The 21,478-nt window shown below is 33.9% G+C and overlaps 5 protein-coding genes across 7 annotated transcripts in view; 2 read left to right on the top strand and 3 right to left on the bottom strand.

Annotated features, from left to right (window-relative positions):
- The window catches only part of LOC18041904 (CST complex subunit CTC1), an 8,203-nt gene extending 7,572 nt beyond the window's left edge, over positions 1-631 (top strand). For both annotated transcript variants that reach the window (XM_024184108.1, XM_024184107.1), the window contains one exon: positions 126-631. In XM_024184108.1, the coding sequence (XP_024039876.1) occupies positions 126-299 (174 nt within the window). In that variant the 3' untranslated portion in view covers positions 300-631. The remainder of the gene's footprint in view (positions 1-125) is intronic.
- A 1,347-nt stretch (positions 632-1,978) lies between these two features.
- Positions 1,979-3,015, top strand: LOC18041295. Its single transcript, XM_006434783.2, has one exon. The coding sequence runs from the start codon at positions 2,343-2,345 to the stop codon at positions 2,757-2,759; it is 417 nt and encodes a 138-aa protein (XP_006434846.1). The 5' UTR covers positions 1,979-2,342; the 3' UTR covers positions 2,760-3,015.
- Positions 3,016-3,504: 489 nt separating this feature from the next.
- On the bottom strand, positions 3,505-6,716 carry LOC18041294. Of its 2 annotated transcripts, none has more exons than XM_006434781.2 (3): positions 6,415-6,716; positions 5,481-5,963; positions 3,505-3,904 (listed from the first exon to the last, which is right to left on the bottom strand). In XM_006434781.2, exons 2-3 carry the CDS (start codon positions 5,943-5,945, stop codon positions 3,746-3,748), a joined length of 624 nt encoding a protein of 207 aa, XP_006434844.1. In that variant the 5' UTR covers positions 5,946-5,963; positions 6,415-6,716; the 3' UTR covers positions 3,505-3,745. The 2 variants fall into 2 exon arrangements, with proteins under 2 accessions (XP_006434844.1, XP_006434843.1); XM_006434780.2 differs by lacking the exon at positions 6,415-6,716 and adding an exon at positions 6,220-6,396.
- A 6,053-nt stretch (positions 6,717-12,769) lies between these two features.
- Positions 12,770-14,162, bottom strand: LOC18041293 (transcription factor MYB77). Its single transcript, XM_006434779.2, has one exon. It carries the CDS (start codon positions 13,882-13,884, stop codon positions 13,120-13,122), a length of 765 nt encoding a protein of 254 aa, XP_006434842.1. The 5' UTR covers positions 13,885-14,162; the 3' UTR covers positions 12,770-13,119.
- A 5,310-nt stretch (positions 14,163-19,472) lies between these two features.
- Positions 19,473-20,618, bottom strand: LOC18040533 (protein MIZU-KUSSEI 1). The gene has a single exon (XM_006434778.2). It carries the CDS (start codon positions 20,344-20,346, stop codon positions 19,633-19,635), a length of 714 nt encoding a protein of 237 aa, XP_006434841.1. The 5' UTR covers positions 20,347-20,618; the 3' UTR covers positions 19,473-19,632.
- Between the last annotated feature and the right edge of the window lie 860 nt (positions 20,619-21,478).

Raw genomic sequence — 21,478 nt, 5'->3', positions numbered from 1 at the left:
CACATATGTTTGCATAGAATTCATTGTCATCTCGGTATTCATAAGGGTGTTCCTTTTCTTTTGCATTCATTATTCTTCAATGTCGAAGCACTGATTGAATGAGGTATTTTCATTTGCCCGCGCAGACTGTTGTTGCTAGTGTGATGGATTTAAGTGCTGTCAGGTGGTTGGAAAAAGAACACCTTATGAATACCGAGATGACAATGAATTCTATGCAAAACATATGTGCTACAGAAGTCTATCACACCAATCCAATCACTGAGGCCCGGAATGTGATTCAAGAACTACAGGACAGGTAGTTGTTCCTACTGTTAAATTTGCTTGATGTGAGATGGATAATTATCTTCTGTACATGTCTTACCCAAAAAGATATGAAGTCAACCAGCCGTCAGTCCGGGTGGCACCAATAATTGTATTTAGATGATCTATTTTCCCAGCATGTATAGCAATTTATTTCCTCACATTTTGAACTAGACTCTCCAGATTGTTCACTCAATCAAATGTCCTTTGATTCAAAGTAGTAAGATGTTAATGGAACTTACAATTCCTCAAGTGCTTTTCACATGATGCAGAAACTTGTAGGTTTCATGATTCTATAATAATAAAAAAAAAAAAAGCTCATAAAAAGCTTATTTGATGCACTATACCTACTCATATTGTGGCTAATCACTGTTTTCTTTTGTTTAAGCTAAACTGCCTTTGAACCATTAATTACTGAAGTGCTCCTCGCACATCAGTATGGTGATGGAAATATGTACTCCCCTTTACAGTTGTACTTCAGTTGTCAAATGGAGACATTTAGTTATTGTATTTATGTTGTCTAATTATGACTACCATGGCCCCGATAAAAAAGGATGTGAAGCCAATTTCCTGTAATGGCTTTTGTGGGGGTAAAGCCCTGTTGGTCCCGATCCATTGTCTGTGCAGGCTCAGATGTGCGATATCCTTGCCAACTGGGAGAAAATAAATAAACTCCATAATTTTCTCCGGGAAAAAGATCATGTCAGAAAGGGCGAAGAATTGAGTTAAATTTTAATATTTCGGCATCAGGCGACTGATTGGTTCACATCACTCTTCAGTTTAGCCCTGAGCATAATATTCGGCTGAACTGAGTAAAATGCTTGTGGGAAGAAGGGTATCAAATTGAGTAGCCCCTGCATTTCATACATTAACTTCTTACATAAATGTTAGACGAGTCTTCAACTCCTTTTTTTTTTACTTTGACCATGTTAGTGTTAATGTATTTGGTCTTCCCATTAAAATGCAAAGATGGCTGGAGATGGAGAGGGATGCAATAACATATTTCCAAGGTAACTAGTTAAGTTTGTATTTGTAGAGGGAAGAATGCAGTCTCATCCAAGTAATCAATTGTATGGGCTTTTCCATTTTCTCCACTGAAGACGAAACTAGGTAAATAATTCAAGAAATGATTTTCGGTCAAGGGAACCGAGGTAGCCAAATAATGGGTTAAAAGTCGTGTGGAAAGTGGTGTTCACGCGTTACAAGTGAGAGTTTGACTGTAGCATTGTTTTAATACATACGTACTGAGTAAATAAAGAGTGAAGTGTTAAGGTTGTTTTCCAATTGCTTATTAGGAACCAGAAAAGGCACTGCAAAAGTTCGTCGACGTTTTTGAAAGGAGGCTGTCTAGGAGAAAGGATTTGGACTTTTTTAACTTTTGACAGACTCCTTACAGATTCCCTCGTCTTTTTCTCATCAACTTTTCCCCTTTTCTTTTCTTTCGTCCTTTTCACTGTCATTTCATTTGGGTTCTTCATTCAAATATTTTCCTTTAAAAAAAAAAAAGAAAAAAAATTATTTAGGCCCATCTTCACACCATCGGATATTAGATCTACCATGTCCATGTGTTTCCTTTTCTCATATTATTATGTCTCACTCAATTTCTCTATCAAAATCTTCTCTTAAGCGGTTTTAAAAGAAAAAAGCAATTATATGTATATGTACTCACATACACAAATTATAGTTTTATTTGGAAGTTGAGCAACCAGTCCTGAATTTTAAATTTTTATTTTATTTTATTTTATTTTGTGTATTATACGTTTTTCTTCGCTAGGAGTAAGAGAGAATCTCTCTCTCTCTCTCTCTCTCTCTCTCTCTCTCACAAAGTAAAGACGAGCCACACTACAATTCTACAAAGTAATAATAAAAGATTTAAAGCCCCTGATTTGCACAGAATGGATCAGGTTGTGTTTTCTTTCTTCTAATTTATATGCACTTGAACATCCGGCAATCAGTCTCTTGTAAACAACTTCCCAGACCAAGCCCTCATATACATTTTCACATTAACGTTAAACAAACAGAGATTTTTAAAGCAACCAAAAATGACAATGCCCTTAACCCAGCAACCACCAACAGCGACTACAACCCAGCAGTATTACAATGCTTATCCCAGCCACGGTTCTGTTGGCCCGGTCATAGCGGTACTGGTGGTTATCATAATCTTAGGCGTACTTGCTGGCATGATCGGACGGCTCTGCTCAGGAAAAAGAATCATGGGTTATGGTCAGTTCGATATGGAGAGCTGGGCGGAGCGCAAGTTCTCTTCATGCATTGACGGAAGACTTAGCCCCACGTTACCATTACAAAGGCCGCCTATTAATGTTTCGGACACCTCTGTTTCAACTCCAACTCCAGTGCCAACGCCAGCGCACCAGGAAAGAAAGCAAGAAGAAGAAGAAGAAGAAGAAGAAGAGGAACAGCACTCATCTTCTTCAAACCAACCTACACATCACATGTAGATTATTAACAAGGTTTAATTTGTCTGTGATAACCACTCTTTGTGCGGCCATACTTTTATTTCTATTTGTTAGCTTAGTTACAACATCAATTTGATCTTGTACTTGGCGGTGTAGGAGAGGCTCTTTAATATCTTTTTGCCTTCTGCGGCCTGTTTTGTGAGATTTACTGTTCCCATTGTGTAGTGTAATGGTTACTACATTCAATCAAATCAAAGTGGGGCGGCTTGTTTGACATATCCTTCATTTCGCTTTTCAAAACTCCCTTCAAAAGGCTTGTGTGAAGCAGAGTAGCCTAAAGACAATTGGCCATTGAAAAAAATTCCGTTTTACTTTTTTTGGTTTGGGGAAAGTGCTTTAATTCCACAGCCAAATGGAACTTAAAAGGCTTGGGTTCCTTGCAGAGTCTGAGACTAACGTCCCCTTACAATTGGTTACACTGGAGAAACAATTACTAGGTAGCTGCCACAGTTTGCATGAGGGCCGGGCCCCACCCATCCCCTCTCCTCTTTAAGCCTGCATTTCGGTATTCTAATTTTTCACTCACCATACGGTTCATTTCCGCTCAATAATTATGGCCGGCCTAACAAAGGAGATCCCTTCACAATATAAAGCAGATGCTCCTGGGAAAATTATTTGAATAGCACAACCGTAACAAACGCCTGGATGATCGTTCAGAGTTGTGCCCTCCACAGTTTTCAACAACCTTATTTAACTGACAGCAGTGTTGGCAGGGAATAAAAACTAATAGTTCAATTAGCACCATTTCAATTACATTTAAGAACAAACCAATTCAACCATCCAAAGGATACAAGAGATTTGATGCCGATGGGCGAACCACTTTTTCTCTGAATCAATTTCACTACAAACAATTACAACTCCACAGACCATTCAAAACTAAAAAATTTTAAAAAGAATTACAACTTCAGATACGACTTTCATGAACTTAACAAGGATGATAGTTTTTGTTGACTTCAATTCAATTTAATCTAGCTGTTCTTCTTCAAAGGGCGCTTCATTTTGAGAAGATGAGAAATACCAGCCACTACATGTAGTCGACTGCTTGGAATACCTGTCTTCGCCAGTGCCTTCCCATCTTTGTCCAACAGTACGAAACAAGGAACATAATTAATGTCATAATGGAGAAGCTGCATCAACAATGAATATAAATAAATTAGCAATCCAAAATGAATTTCATTTATCATTGGGATTGATGATCGAAATCCACAAAATGGACAATACCATTTCTACCGGAAGGAACTAGCAAACGGAGCCGACAGGATAATAAAGCTCAATGAAATTAATTATACCAGATTATGCACACATAACTAAATATGTTAATTATTCCACTAACTCATGCATTGACATAAAATCTCAAGACCAATTCCAATCAGCAACCGGTGAAAATAGCTGTTAGGGGCTGAGTGACCTGAGTTGCTAGCTCTTTTAGCTTAATTCATGTTTGATGCATCTTCTTCTGCAGAGCTTCACAATAAGTAGAACAAACAGTGATGTATTCCATAAAAGTCAGCAGCGATGACGCCATATGGGCTACAAATGTCTATCACACCAATCCTATCACGCTGAAGCCAGGAACATCATTCAAGAACAACTGGATATGTAATTTGTTAGTATTGTTAAATTTGCTAGATTTAAGATTTATCATTATTTTTTCTGCATGTCATACCCAAAAAATAAAGAAGCCATCAGGGAGGGTGGAACCAATAACTGTGTTTAGATTACCTATTTGCCCAGTATATAACGCGATTTATTTCCTTAATCCTTTTGAACTAGACTCCAGATTCTTCAGTCCATCAAAATTCTTTGATCCACAGTGGTTGCATAATAATGAATCTTCAAGTACTTTCACATTAGATGAAAATACTACTATTAGGATTCATAATTTTATAATAGAAACGAACATGAAAAGCTCACCATTTGATTAACTAAACCCACTCATTCTCCTTTGCATTAATCTAAACTGCTTTCGAATTAATTACTGAAGTGCTCCTTGCACATCAATATGGTGAGGGAAATATGGACTCAACTAGCTATTAAAGTTTCAATTGAACTTAACAGTCGTACTTTCGATGTCAATTGGAGAAATTATACGCATGTTGTCTAGTTATGACAAAGATAGCTAGATCTATGAAGCCAATATCCTGTACTGGCTTCACCTGCCAATACCCTAATCTGGGAAATACTTGCCGTAAAAAAATGAAAATTATTGCCAAGTATAACTACTGGCAGAAAATAAATGAGCATCACAATATCTCTTGGTAGAAAATCAATAAAGATGAGGCTGAGCATGTCAGAAAGGGAAACAATTTTCCTAGTGCATGATAAGATGATTGGTTACTATCAACATTAAGTCCTGAGCATTTATGCATGTTTCTTGATAAAACTATGAATCTTGTATGTCTAACTAATATGAGACAAAAATAATAATAATGCTGCATTAATTTAAATGTTGTAGAACTGATTATACCATGTGGCATGCCAATGACAATAATAAGATCAAAAAGTGAAATAAAATAACACGGGTAGAATCTCCATCTTCATGCTTTCGTTCACAAAGACAGAGATCATAAATTGTCGCCGGATGGTTATAGCACATAACAGAAAAAGTTTAACCAAACCCAAAGGGAAAGTCGTAATTTTCAGTCCACGCATTTCCAAATTTCAAGCATCTATGTAAAAGAAGTCAGGAAGGGAACACATTACCTCAGGCAGCCATTTCTCGTTTTCAGCATCTGCCATGACAATGTTCAGCCAGTTTGAATTTCTACTCTCCACTTCCGTGACAAAAGCAATTAAGGAGTTGCACAGACTGCATTTGGGTGAGTAGAATTCAATCACCGTAGCCTCTTTCCTACTTGCCAGCGCCAACGCAAATGCTCTTTGTTCGGCCTCTCCTTGTTCTTCTGGACTCAAGATCCTTTTCTTCGACTTCAAGTTATTATTTTGACCGGCTCTAACATACAATGGGGAGTGAGTAAAGGAGTTGATCCATGAATTTGAGGATTTCGAAAACATGTCGAATGAATTGAAAGCAATGGATCCAAGATTTCGCAGTGATTTCAACAACCAAGGGCCTTGGAAAGTACAAACATTAGGAGCTTGAGGGTTTTGATTATTAAGCCATGGCCATTTCAAACAAAAGAAAGGCTGTTTGTGAGAAGAATCCATCTTCTCAGATGGAAAGTACTGCTCAAAAAGATAAACAACAAAGACAATATGTCAACAACAGGCATATGGATATGGAGAATCAAACAAAACAAGAATATGAACATTGAATTGCTAATATTTTTACAAGGTTATAACATTTCTACAAAACGGCCCTCTTTACGCAATGAACCTAGTTTTACTGGAAGTAATACATGAATTGAACTTTTTCCCCCCCAAAAAAAGAAATTGTAAAAAAAAATGGTTATATGTATGATATGCCACGTAGGTTTCGCACCTCTCCTGGCCAGGCAGCAACTGCTCACACTCAACTCCAAGGCAGAGGTCGGACCTGGCAGCTCTAGCAGTTCGGCTTGAAGACAAGACTCGTGGAGTTCGTAAAAGCAAAAACCCCATAAAATCCCGCAAACCCGTATAAAAATATTAAGTTTCCTCCAAAATTAATAAAATAAAAAGAAATTTAAGAACGAACCTTTACGTAGCTGCTACAATTCGAATCGGTCAATGTAACGAATTACAGCTTAAAAGAGAGAAGATATACGGCTTACTGTTCCAGCACTGTCATCTAAAAGATAAAGCGAGCAAATCGAAACGGCACCGTAGATGGTGAGCGCCAACGAAGTTCCATTCCAGTGAATAGTTTTCAGAAAATATATCAAAAATTTTAATTTTCAAACTAATTACAAGTGTTCAGAAAACCTGTCAATGTCTTCAACTAACGAACCTAAATCTAAAACCTTCGTGAAACCACAACACTAACAGTAAGAAAAACGCAAGATCAAAACGACGGCGTTAAGTGATTGCTATGGCAGTTCGACTTTTAAGTGGGCCGGGTTATACATACGCGGAGTCCTAAAATTGATAAAAACGTTTAAAACTTTTTTATCATAATAATAATAATAATAATAACAAATAAATAAATTAAATAAAAATTATCAACATTCTTTTCACACTAAAATTATCACAGAATTTGCATTAGGATTTAGATTCTCATAAAAATTACACAAGGGATTAATTTATTTTTAAATGATCATCTACTGTATCTTATATTTAACACATGTACATTATTAGTGATCTATGATTTAGATGTATCATTTTATTATTTTTGTTTTTATATAAAAAACAACAATAAAGCCAAAGGCAAGATGGGGACAGGATCTCTAAATCCACTGGTTTAATGCGTATTCTTCTTTTCATTTATTCTTCTTTTAATCCAACACTTACCACGTGCTTGCTTGCTGCTTGGGAGTACTATAAGATTGCAAAATAAATTCAGATAAATGAGATCTGAAATGTTTGAATCTCATCAAACTATGGGTTTGAGGTAAGAATTATCATGTTGCAACAGTATGTATTTATCGTTATAAATTGCTGATCAGACTTCTCTCCTGATCTGAACGCTTTTGATCTTTTACAAATCTTATGCTACACGTGTTTTAATATTAGTGGATGATTATGATTTAATTATTTTTTTTAATTTATTAACTACCAATCATAATAATAAAATTTGTTTAGATAATATAAGATCAGGAGAGAATCTTAATCCATAAACTGCTTCCTAACATGTCATACAAATTTGGGTAGCATCAAATCCGAATTTAATACGACCTTCACATATCGCTCTTAGGCTAGCATTCGATAAAAAACGAGTATAGCTAATAGCTCTAAGCGTTTACTGTGTACGAGAAACAATTTCCCAATGTCGAACAGCTGTGAGATGATCATGAAATGCAATGAAATTCAAGTTACCACGTACTATCACCATCACCGCCGAAAAATGTCATGAAAGAGCAGTACAAAAGGCCATGACGAAAACTCGATTACTTTTGGGCCTTTCTGGACAAAGACAAATCCTGGAATCGGTTGCTGGTAAGCACGCAAAAATGGACAAAGTGAAAGACCGGCCCATACGCTTCCTGTTTTATTATTATTATTATTGAGAATACTCGATCTCGAATCTGCCGTCTGTCTCTCTTGAGTCTGACCATGGGAGTGATCTCCCATCTTTGTACACAGCGGCACAGACAATAGCAATTATTAGCGAAACTCTGTTCGTGCCCTGTCACTACAGTAGCGACCAAGTATATATATATACACACTATCGTTGTCTTGTCCGATATATTTCTTCTTGAGTCTGCTGGTTCTTCGATATTAAAATTGTCTATTGATTAACCTTTTTAGTCCTATTTCCTGGAAAATTTCCCGTTCAGTTGGATTATGTGGTACGGCAAAAGTGTTTAGAACAACTCCAGCTATTTTTCTACCAAACTCGTCTCTCTGACTTGGGTCTGAAATTATTGCTCGAGATAAAAGGCCACAAACTACGAGTAAGGTCGGTATTAACAACTATAAAAACTAATTTTGTTCCTCTAAAATCTATTTCTAGTGGTTCATATCTGAAAAAATCTATGCATGCTAAAGGTATATGCTGAGTTCCAACGGTGATCTTTTGTTAGATAAATAATACTCCTAGAATCATAATAGATGTCCTAGCACATACGAACACACAAGATGAGAACATAACAATAAAATTAGTAACACGAAATAAATTAGTAACTGATTATTTTTACAGTACAACTATCATTAATCATTTTAAAAGATACCATATTACTAAACTGAACCTATAATCTCTCTATTAATGTTTAAGGTAGCGTTTACTTTTTGGATTGGAGTGGGAATCCTGGGGAGTACGAATCCTAGGATTAGGAGTGTGGAGTGGGATTGAGAGTAGGTTGTTTACTTGCACTGGAATTGAAGCATGGAATGAAGATCAGAATCCAATTTATGTGTTTACTTTGTCTTAGATTATGAGTAAATAGTTTCAAATTATAATTTTATCCTTATTTAAAGAATAATAATTTTTAATTACAAAGTTAATAAAAATATATTTAATGAATAAACATTTATTTTATTATATTTGTAAATTTATAATAAATATTAATATTCTTAATTATGACCATCACAATTTTTATTAATTTTAATTTTAATTATATAAATTAAAAATTGTTGATGAGGGCAATATAAATGAAATATTTTTACTATTAACATAGTATGAAATTAATATTTTCTTAGAATAAACTATTTATTAGTATTAATTATTAATATTAAATAAATATAATACTATAATTTTTAAATAAATATAATATTATTATATTTTCAAATAAAGATGGTATATAATAATATTATTTTTTTCTATTAATATAATAATATTATTTTTAAGTAAATTAAACTTAGAATCAAACCCAATTATTATTTAGTTAAATAATATTATTTAAATATTTATTAAATATAATTATAGTAAATTTAATAAAAAGAAGGATAAATATAAAATGAAACATTATTCTATTTAATATAATTATATTAAATTTATTATTTATTAATATAATATTGTTTAGTACAAAATTAGTAACTATTTATTATTATTAATTATTAATTATTAAATAAATAAAGTACTATTATTTTTAAAATAAATATAATAATATTATATTATTAAATAAAGATAGCATATAGTAATATTTATTAATTCTCTATTAATATAATAATATTATTTTAAAGTCATTTTAACTTATAATCAATGCAAATTATTATTTAGTTAAATATAATAATAATATTTAAATAAATATAATATTATTTATTTTATTTTAGTTTATTAAATATAAAATATTAAATCAAATTAAATTAAATTTAAAAAATGGTAGAAAAGGGAGAGGTGGGAGTGGATTCCCACTCCTACTCCCCACTCCAAAAATAGGTGAGGTCTACAGAGTTGAATTCCTAATCATTTCATAATTAGTTGAAGTAAACACTGGAGTGGGAGGAATCTACACTCCTCACTCTCACTCCAGAAAGTAAACACAACATAAGTCTCTTGCCGTACTATCAAGAAGTTATACCCCGTTTAGGCATGCTTCTTTTATAAAAATAATAAAAGTTTAATTCAAAGTAATAAAACTTTCGGTTAAATAAGAGCTATACTATTAACATTTATTTTCTCCTTACTTTTTCGATGCATGTGACTTATATAAGATTTGATATATATGTGGTTATTTTAATATGAACCGAATGTTTCTGAGTCATATATAATCATGACCTCTTTAATTTGTATGAAATATATAATATAGGTATTATAATTAAATCAAATTTAAATAATAATGTTAGTCTTTAGAATTAGTAAGAATAACTGGAAAGGTAGTGCCGCAAGAGTCAAGACATGAAGCTTTGGCGCAGTTAAAAACGTGCGCGCTGCAAGCGTTATGTAAAATTATATTAATCATGAACGTGAAATTGCGAAAATGTCTCGATAAAATGGGACACGGCTCTGCCAACTGTACCCCTAGTTTGTGAGACATAAAATTTGTGGGTTGCTCTTTAAAAATATATTTTTTGGGGACTTGTTTGGTCCGTTGGATAGGTTAGAATAAGATAAGAAGGGATAAAATAGGATAGGATTATAATTAGTGTTGTCTCAAAATTAATATATAACAAATAGGATTTGATTAGATTAGATTTATAATTTTTTCATTAAATTGGTTAAAAATAAATAAAACTCACTAAATGTTTGGGTTTTTTATTCTCAGTTGCTTACCTCACATTAAATTATAATTTTTATAATAGTTCTTAAATAAAATAATTAAATTAATAAATTTTAAATTAAGTGAAATTTGTTGAATATTTTCTATTAATAATCGATTGATAGTTTTTTATATTTTATTTATTTATAATTCTATATTTACATATTGATATGGTATTAATATTGATAAATTGGTAAATATACTTTGTAAAATTATTCCAACAAGTTCATCCCATGGGGGTTCATGGGATAAATTTTCTTAAGCTTATCAGATTATTTTGTGGCCCAGGATAAGTTTAATCAAAAGCTATGTACACACCAAACATAAGATATGACAATTTTTTTTATCAATTAGTCAAATCCCTAACTTATTATCCTGCCACTAAACGCACCCTTGTTGCATACTATACCCTATTTTAGTAAGATTCTAATAACTTATTCAACTCTACATTCTAATGAATATGATATACGAGTAGTTTTCTATTAAGTTATCTCTTACTTTATTAAAGTAAGGCAAGAGTTAAAAAAAAAATGCACGCTCTAATACAATAAATTTTATCATGTAGTGCATTAAGATATGTGTTTTTTACTTGATAATCACTGGATATATGTGTATATATACTTAGCGCATGGTTTTGGATTTCATGATGGCTTTGAATTTCAAGCAAGTTCTTTGCACGTACTTAATATATTGGTGAAATTAGACTATAAGAAAAAAACATGAGTCAATTTGGGTTCTTGAAATAATTTTTATGAATTTTCAAAAAATTTCTCAAAAAACCAAAAAAAATGCCAACAAATTATGAGAAATTTTCGCATTGATGTGAAATTCCTGGAAGCCTTTTTATAGCCCAAATAGGGTTTTAATAGGGAAAAAAAAAACCTCAAAATTTTCATCGGGTATAGAACAGAAGGCTAGCACATGGTTTTAGGCATTTATAGCACAATTTCACGAAGGTGTTGAATTTTGAGCTAGTTTTGCACTCACGTAAACATTGCTAGAACTAGACCACAAGAAAAAAAAAATGAATCAATTTGGAGGCCTGAAATAACTGTTACGAATTTCAAAGTATTTTCTAGAAAATAAAAAAATCCGAGAAATTAAGAGAATTTGTTAAATTGATGTGAAACTTTTTAGGAGACATTTTTTATGTCCCAAATAGGATTTTAGTGAAAAAAAATTCCTAATTTTTTGGGCCCACTTTAGCTACGAACTAAGGCTATAATGCAGAGTTTTGGGTCTTCAGAGATCGATTCCATGATGGTGTTGAATTAGGAGCTAGGTTTTTGCAAACATATATATAGATAATAGAGAAACTAGACCATTGGAGGGGGAAGGACCGAAGGAGTCAATTTGAAGGCTTGATATTTTTTTACAAAATTTTTATTTAAAAAAAAAAATTCCAAAAAATTTAGAGAATTTATAGGGTTGATGTGAAACTCTTTGGGACTCCCTTTGATGGATCAAGTTGGGTTTTGGTGGAAGAAACTCAATGTTTTGAGACCTAGTGCCGAAGGCTCTAGTACACGGTTTAAGGCCTTTAAACAACAATTTTGAGAACGCATTGAATTTCGAACTAAGTTTTTGCATGTATGTAAATATTGATTAAATAAAATCATGGGAAAAAAGGAAATTGATTTTGGAGGTTTGAAATAATTTTTATGGAGTTTCAAAAACTTTTCAAAAAATAAAAAATCCTCAAAAATTAAGAAAATTTATGAAATTGATGTGAAACCCTTTAGGAGCCTTTTTTATAACATTCACTTTAGTTCATGTTATTTGGTCCAATGGAAAGGAAAAAAGGAAGGGAGGGGGGGTACAAGGATCATGTTCTAGTGAAAACAACGATTGTGACATACCATCGCCATTCACCATATACATTCCCTAGCTCGAAGAATTAGAGAAGTTTCTTTGATTCTGGATATCTTTACTGGTACATGATACGAGTTTTGACCATGTAATGCAATGGATTTAATATTACAACAAGTATTCGGCCTCACATTATTTTATCTAAACGCGCAGAATTTAGCAACGAATCAAATAAAATAAAATTAAAAATCATCCTTTCTCTAAGTGATCCAGCTCAGAATTCAGATGCCAGCAACACCACTTTCCAGTTAAGGAAAGTTAATTTGTGTAATTGAAATTTAGAGAGTCATAATCAAGCATGCAATGCGGGATGACGTGGCATCATATGATTTGCCATAACCCGATAACCATGAGAGGAAAAAACAAATAAAATTAAAGACGATCTCATAACAAACAAATGATAGTAAATTTAATTCCTTTTCTCTTCGTCGTTGGTGACAGGCTGTAATACCAAACCACACAGAGACAGATGATAAGTAATTAACTTAATTTTGTTCACTTAATGAGAAAAAAAGAAAAAAAGAAATGGAATGCATGCCCTGAGCTCAGGCTATTCAGGATCTGTCTTAATTTTAATCCTTCATGTCCTTGATTGATTAATACATCCCCATATGAACACCAAATTAATCAAAAGAGACGAACAAAAAGGAGGAATAAGGAACACCACCACACCCATTAATGGATTAACAAAACACATAACACAAGCACGGTCAGCACTCAAGCACGACGCCGTATCTCTAATGAAACCCTGAAGTTCCGGACAATGTTGAACTCATATAGTCCCTCACTTCCCGTGCTATCACACCCCTCATCGCATCCCAAAACCCCGCCGGTAAACTCTCCGTCCTCTCCGCACTACTATCATTAATATTGATACTACTACTACCTCCCGGCGGCCCCAGAGTCAAAGCGGTCAATGCGTCATCTTCCAATCCCATGCACTGCTGCTGCTGATGATGAGATCCTGAAACAGCAAAACCTCCGAGTCCAATATTTTCATTATCATTATTGTTATCGCCACCATTATCAACAGAATCCATTAATTGTTGTTGTTGGTGGGGTTGCATTTGGACTGGATGCTCTCTGGTTCTTCGCTTCAACGTGGAGTTCCAGTGATTTTTTACCGCATTATCGGTCCGGCCAGGTAGCAGTCGGGCAATGGTGGCCCAGCGGTTCCCGAATCGAGCATGGGCGGCCAAGATGGTGTCGTCCTCAGCTGGAGAAAATGGCCTGTGTGCGACACTCGGGCTCAACTGGTTACACCACCTCAGCCTGCATGATTTCCCAGACCTTCCCTTAATATACCGGCTTATAAGAGACCAGTTTCTTGGTCCATATCGTTCGACAAGCCTGGTCAATATCCTGTCTTCTTCAGCACTCCACGGACCTTTAATCCTCTCGGGTTTATGGGTCGCTCTTCGAGTTTTATTATTACCAGATAAAGATGACTCTGAAGACGATGATTCAGAAGATGAAGTGGAAGAATAAGAACACGCTTCCATTGATATAAAGCAAAAGAAAGAGATGGTCAGCAGTGATGTCTGATGATATTATGTAACGCAAGAATGACTAAAGGTGGAGTTTGAGGCTTATATACTGTACGTGACTGTGAGATAAAAGGGGGGTGCATGAACAAATCAAGCGCAAAGCACTAAATAAGAAGAGGGGTTACTTCCAGGAAGCTTGCTTTTGTAAAGTTGGTAGGGGTTTTTTTTAACTCGAATTAGTGTTTTTATTACTTTGATTTTCTTTCTGCGAGCTAAAGTTAGCCGCAGAGTCTCTTCCACTTTGTCTCCACTTGTTTATTGACCGTTTTGGGTTTTATATTACGTTTATAAGATAGTATAGCATAATTAATCTAGATGTGGGGACAAAACCATTCCACGATCATCTTTCAAGATTAGACCAGCTAATCAAATGTCTCTATGTCGAAGACTCCAAGACAATTTTGTTAATCTTGTAATTTTAAGTACTGTGTCTACAAGAGAGTAAGACACTGAGATAATTGACAATTCTTCCCCTAATTGCATAGATTACATTACTATATGGTTGTGTATATAGACAAAAAGACAACAAATATATTATTATTGTTCTTGAACTCGTGGGCCAAAAGAAGAAAAGATGGGCATGATTAAACTGTGTACAAAGTTGGTATGTTACTATCCTTTACCGTGTGTAGTAAGTTATCCCGATAGAACAATAGTTATTTTCTTAAATATATTTACGTTAGACCCAAGCTTGATTTTTTGCGTGTTGCACAGGCCACGGGGTTACAATACTTAGGGGTAAAAATGGAATTGAAGGGATCTGGGTGGAGAAAAGAAAATTAATAAAATCATTCTCGTACTCGAAAACTATGCTAATAAAAGAGCGTTTAAAACATGACAGGAAAGGAAGAGCTGTTTAACACAAAACAAACGTTTTAAAACAGAAAGTGGGGCCTATTCTTTTGACTAACTTTTTGCTCAGATTTACAGCTGTTACACTGAGTTAGTCCAAATCCGGATCCTCAATCGCTTAAATCAACGGCTCAAATCGACCGTCACAAAAGACCCCTGTTTAAAGGAACCTCTTAAAATAACCAGATTGAAGATGACTTCAACGTCTTCCACGTAGGATGGGCCCACTCCCAGCCTGTAAGAATCTCACGTGATTCGAGTTGAATCTCTTTGACTTTGTACTGTGATCCACGATTACCCCATCGTCTCACTCTTCTTTTAGGAGCGTGACTTTCACAATCCAAATTATTGCATTTCTAACAGTTTCTAGGAGCGGGATAAATCATTTTGAAACAACATAGATACACAGACACACGCATATAAAGATTTAAATTATGTTGCATATCTGAAAAGTATAAAGAGATGAGATTTCTAAATATCAATTCAAAACTTTTCTTCTAAAAGAAATTTTATTTGACTTTCATTCAAAAAAAAAAAAAGATTTGACTTAAAAATATTGTTGCATAAAGTTTTCAAATAATTTAAAGAAGCATCAAGTTTAATTAATCAATACAAAGTACTATGTGTACCACTACTTTGAAAATGATTTAAAAGGTTTTATTGCATAAAGAATGAAAGTATCTTTAAATATTATTTTTAAGGGGCTCAAGAAAATAAGTGAGACTATTTGTACTCTAAAAATTATTTTGAATATTATATTATTCTATACACTCATTTATTAAATTTACACTCTTAAAAACGTCAAAAATTTTTTTTAATTAGTTTACTTAAAATACTAATAAAATTATTCAACATGCTCGAATAAAATTTTCAAGAAATTTAACATAACTTACAACAATGGAATTAAGTCAAGTTTCAAATAAATTATTTAAAAAAAGTTTACTTATTAGTTTTGGTTAATTAAAAAATGTATTCAATATTAATTTTTACACCCTCAAAGTCTTTAAGATCAAGAAGTATGGACTTTTATTGACTCGCAATAATAACTAGAAAACAAATTGTCATATCACAGTATCACACAAAGAAGAAGAAGAAGAAGAAGAAGAAGAAGATGCCGACTGGATTAGTGGTTTTAAAGAGATTTTAATTTTTTTAAATTAAAGACAAAAAATATGAGCACCTTTCCAATATTTTTAGTTTATTTTATTTTTTGAAAAATATGAGGGTCACAAATACTTTGTCCTCAAAATAATTTAAAATATTAATTTACTACAGATTGAACGAAGTGTTTTTTTAAGATGTTAAAAAAAATTTAAAAGTCCGTGGTAAGATGATTATATGTTGAATAGTGAGGGTGCTATGTTAGTGTTTAAAGTAATTAAGTTACATTGGCTCATAAATAAATTATTCTTAATAATAATTCACATAATGAATAATTTTATAATAAATTATTTTATTAAAACGAGAGTATTAGAGTAGTTTTTAGAGTGTAAATGATCTCATCACAAAGAAATGCGCACTCGAACTTTTGCAAACATTAATTTAATTCTATAAGAAAAAATACTTTGACCCTCATAAACTTTCCACAGCTTATATACGACTTTATAAAAGATTTAACAATTTGAATTTGCCTCTCTTTATTTTATGCTTTCCAGAGACTAAATGAATTTGCACGAAACGTGATGATATAGTGAAAAGAAATGGTAAATTAGCTGGTGAATGGCTCGTAAAAGAGCACGCGCTTAACATAGACTGGGGTATTAAAGCCCGGTAATCTGAACGGAACTGATATCATCATTGCATCCTAGCCGCCCACGTGGCGATATTTATGGATTTTGGAGTGTTATGGTGTACCTTGTGATGCAACTTTAGCAAGAAGCAGTTGGGCAGTTGATGTTACAGCTGGCATCAAACCCTGACTCACATTCACCGACTGGATTGAAGAGTTTTTCAAACATCCAATGAAAATACAAGGCACTAACATGCTCAATGAGTGAGTCCTCTCAATAATTTATCCACCAGCTGTTGAATGGTGGGGCCCAAAATAGAACCCTGTCTGCTACAGAAATTTAAATTTTGGTGACGAGAGGAATTTGAGCCGCATGATCTTCATGTTTTTAGCCATTCGGTGGGACCTTAACTGTTCCCTTCCAACCCAATTGCCGGTTGGTTTGGTTCAATCGACTTCGACCGTTTGGTTAGGCTCAAAACCGCGTGGGAACGGGTAGTTTGTCCTCTTGTGCACGAGTCAACAATTGGTTATTTTGGTTGAATCCTGTTGTGGTTTGTTTTGTACCTCTTGTTTTTTTCCCCCTTCCTTGTGTGCTAATTAATAAGAAAACAGCACAATAAAATCTCTTCATTCATTCAAGGAGGAATTTTAAAATATATCGAACGGACAATATCAATTGTATGATAAGTATATAATATTATAATATATGTGTATTTATTTTAAAAATTTATTATATAAGTAATAAATATATTAAATTCATATATATATATATTAGTTGATTGTATTATTTTTGGTATATTAATTAGTTGTAATACTTATGAATAATTAATTTTTGGCGTGATTTCAAAACTTAAAGCTACTTACTATTTAAGTAATTGATTTGAAGCTCCTAAGTTTTCTTATTATCAAATATCAACAAATTGGCTAATGAAACATAAACTAACACATAGCGCAGATAAGAAAATTTTAAGTAGAATGGCTCCAATACGAACATATTTTAGTAAAATGTTTTTATGTATAATTACGTTCATCCCATGTTAATATTCTTCTGTTCATACTAGTATGTCAAAAATTATCAAAATAATACTCTTTAATAGTATGATATGTGTATTTTTTTGGTTATTATATATTTTTACTTATTTTTAAAAGTTACAAATAAGGCAAAATTCAAATTGCTTATTTTAATTCTCTAACATCTATAGGATTCAAACGGCGATGCCCGGCCGCTTGGCCAAGTAAATGAAGCATGGTTGGAGGTTATTGACTTACCGTGCAAACGATGCAGAAATATTTATTTTTACCCTCAAACAGTAAATCTTACTGAAACTTTTAACACGAGCATTTTAAATGTGGTTTTGATTGTATACTGTTAAAAAAGAAAAAAAAGAATGGTTTAATTTCTACTTCGTTGGTCAACTACAACTTCAATTCATGAATGCGAAGATTGACAGAAACCCGAAAAAGGAAAAAATAAAAAAGACATCAACGTGGTGAACAAAAAAAAAAAAAAAAAAAAAAAAAGAGTGGTAGCAAAGTAGCAGCTGACACGATGTTGGGTTTCATTCAATTTGGAACGGCGCCTGAAGTTTCCCGAAAACAGCTCACTAACATGACCATCAATTAACTGGCTACGGGCCTTTAGGTGAAGGCTTGGGTACTTTGCCACCACTTTGGATAGGGCCCATCGAATTTAAAACGATCCGCGCAATAGTGACAACGGATCGTCTGTGACAGTGTGGTCCAGTGGGCTAGCTCTATCAAGTATCAAGATTTTTCTTGGCTAGTTTGCAGATGTTTAAGTTCGAATAGGATTGCGGCCGGCGGGCTGGGTGCCCAGATCGACTTAATATATTTTTTTTTACGTTGATTTTTTATTTTTACTTTTTAGATAATTCATTCGTATGTTTATTTTGTGATTTTGGCCTTTTTTTTGTTTTATTTTCTTGAACTTGTTATAATTAATTCTATAAATACATACTTGTAATACAATTAGATGTATATTAGCTCGGATATCTGTTGTCACAAATAATGAGAGAGAAATCTAGTTGCAATTTACACTTGTAGGATAGAGAATTAGAATGAGTCTGTCTGTCTATGTGGGGGCTCAAACTCACACCTTCAAGCATTTTGAGGATGTGAGTTACCACTGAGTAACTAGTCCTAGTCCCTAGTGGCAGCAGAAGTTTTGGTTAAGAGAGAAAGGAGATACATGGTTTTTAGTTTATGCAGTGAGAGCGTATTAGCAATGCCATAGCAAGAAAGCGAGTGGCCTCTAAGAAGGAAATGAAAGGTACTTCGCGACATGATCTTTTTTCTGCATTGTTGCTATGTTCATCTAATTCCGTTGAATGCGGCCCTTCATCATACACATAATAATAATAATAATAATAATAATTTTTTTTTTCTTTTTTGTTTTAAACAAAAAGAAAAAGAAAACGCCAGAAAACTGACAGGGAGGTGAGACATCGTTTGATAGATTGATGGATATTTCACCATCCATATTCCGTAACATTGATTCCACTACAGTGAGCATTTCTTCTGGACACGGCAGCTTTCCAATTTGAGCTCATTATAAGTAGCACGCGTTGAGATTGGGTGAAACCCTTTTCTTGATGGCGTCCACTTACTCTCATGATAAGACTTTTAACTTCATTTGTTTGTTTTCATGCCAAATAATGGAGCTTTAATTGACAATGATTAATGATTATCGGAAGAAACAAAAACGTCAAGCATGCTGATGAATATCATAATTACATATTTCCTCCACATTATAATATTTCAGGTACTTTCTCCAAGCTTCCAGCTAAAAAAATAAAAAAATAAAAAAAAATTCTCTTCTGGGTCGTGCTGACCGCTGCTGAAGCAAAACGATGCAATCGATGGCATGAATTGGAATTGGAAATTAATGGACTAGGAGCCAAACGATATGTATATAAGACTACAAAGAGAAGGCCGATAATTAATGATCTTCGTCCTTTTAAATCATTGAACAATAATAAAAAAAAGCATAAGCGACTTTTCTTTTATGACATTCGTGACAAATGTTTAATTCACAGAATTAATTACGAACGTACCTAGCTGTAGTCGTAGTACATATACATATAAAAATAAAAATCTAATTAATGGTTTCTGACAAAGAAAATGCTCAATTCAGGCCCTGCTGCACCCTCTGGATTGATCATATAAAAAGCCTCAGAATCCTTAGACCCAGCAACCCTCTCAAATCTTGCTCTCATGTACGTCAATTCACCATCTGTACATGCGCTTGCTTCCTTCTCATTTGGAGACGGAAGCACACCCGCGCCCATTGACACACCTCGCAAAAGTTGCACCACATGAAGTTCATCGTCTGACAAATGCTTCCTCCTAATGGAGTACCCGATTTTTCTGCCATTACAATACACGGCCCAAACAAACTCCTCTAGGAGCTTCTTCTTATGAGTCTTGGTTTCAGATTCCAGCGCGATTCTAACGATATCAGAAGCCATTTCCTTTTGAAGAGCGGTTGTAAGCATGGGTAGCTCTATAACAAACATTGGTAAGCAATGAGGATCTTCTTGTATGGCTAGACACACTCTCCCTTTGCGAAAACCAAAAATAGTGCCCGTCGTAGCGCTGTCTTTGAGTAAAGGCTTTCGCGGTCTACCCAATAATGCAACCATCTTGCAACCTGAGGTTAGCATAGGAAAGAGCTTGAATATCTTTAAAAGCCCGCCCGTGGATGATGACTTGGAACGCTTCGGTTCACCCGTGCCGGTAGTAGTATGCCGGAGCAATGATAGTATCGCCGGATTATCCATTTGGTAATATGGACTTGAGTGTATTGGTGGCATCTTTGAACGTAAATAATTAGGGTATGTTTGGTGGAAGATAAATCTAGGGATGGTATAGCTATGGCATATATGTATGAGTGAATTAGGACGGTGGTTGGATTGTCCTTGGAAACTTTTTTAAGTGGGGAAGGGAAGATAAACAAATACAAGTTGGTTAAACTAATGGGACTAAAGTTTTGATGTGACTAAGTTTAGTGATGAAAAAGAGAGATGGTTGAATTGAATGTGATTTAAGATAAGGGGTCGGACCACGAGGTGTGGGGATGGCAATGCAGAAGAAAATTAAAAAAAAAAATTCAGAAAAAGATGAAAAAGGGGGAGACTGCTAATGTTGGTTTAGCATGTGCCTTTCTGATCATTACATAGGGCATCAACATCACTTCACTTGCTTTATACTTTCTTTTTCCAAACCGATTACAAAGGTCACTAATTATTGAGGTGCAGCTCATCTTTCCTCAAACATTTTCTCCTGTTCATCCTTGGAAATTTTGCTTTAATTTTTTCTTTGTGGGTTCGGTGACTCTACCTTTCTCTGGTTCTCATGAGTTACTTCTCTTTTTCTGGTGTCAGAGCACCTTAAAGTCTTATTCAATAAAGTCATTTTAGGCAACAGAAAATGAAAAAGATAATTGGATATTTAGCACTTCTTTACATTTGGTCACTCAGCAAAACAAAAACTAAGTAGTCGTTGCTTAGAAGCAATTTCAAAGCATTTTATTAGTATAATGTCCAAAACAAGTCAATTTCTCAGAGGGGATGACATGACTAAGTTGGAAAGAAAGACAGATACATATAAGTGTCGGCATGTTGCCATTGCAAATTTGAATATTTATAGATAGACTAAGTTGTTCTGATCAGGTTTTTATATTAATCTACTGCTATGATTACGCTTATATTGTACAACTAACATAGTTACGTAAAATTTGTCAACCCTAAATAATTTTTTTAAATTAGGTGACTATTAAGTCATGTTAACGGTACGTTTGGGATTGAGGTTGGACAACTACAATTTAAAAGTTATAAAACTAAAACGTTTGGTAAACAATAACTACTGTAACTTGAAAGTTATGTCGATATGATTTTTCACTTGTGTGATAGAAAATCTATTATATATTTAATAATTTTTTTAAAA

Source organism: Citrus clementina, unplaced genomic scaffold (assembly GCF_000493195.1).
Source record: "Citrus clementina cultivar Clemenules unplaced genomic scaffold, Citrus_clementina_v1.0 scaffold_5, whole genome shotgun sequence".
Classification (NCBI taxonomy): domain Eukaryota; kingdom Viridiplantae; phylum Streptophyta; class Magnoliopsida; order Sapindales; family Rutaceae; genus Citrus; species Citrus x clementina.
Note: the sequence above shows the minus strand (reverse complement) of the source record. Positions and strands in the feature narration are given on the sequence as shown.

What these genes read in the sequence shown, in the direction of transcription:
- LOC18041293 (XM_006434779.2), bottom strand. Translation starts at nt 13,884, where the DNA reads ATGGAAGCGTGTTCTTATTCTTCCACTTCATCTTCTGAATCATCGTCT.
- LOC18041295 (XM_006434783.2), top strand. Translation starts at nt 2,343, where the DNA reads ATGACAATGCCCTTAACCCAGCAACCACCAACAGCGACTACAACCCAG.
- LOC18041294 (XM_006434781.2), bottom strand. Translation starts at nt 5,945, where the DNA reads ATGGATTCTTCTCACAAACAGCCTTTCTTTTGTTTGAAATGGCCATGG. An exon ending in ACGAGAAATGGCTGCCTGAG is followed by an intron (nt 3,905 to 5,480) that starts GTAATGTGTTCC and finishes TTGTTGATGCAG; the next exon opens with CTTCTCCATTATGACATTAA.
- LOC18040533 (XM_006434778.2), bottom strand. Translation starts at nt 20,346, where the DNA reads ATGCCACCAATACACTCAAGTCCATATTACCAAATGGATAATCCGGCG.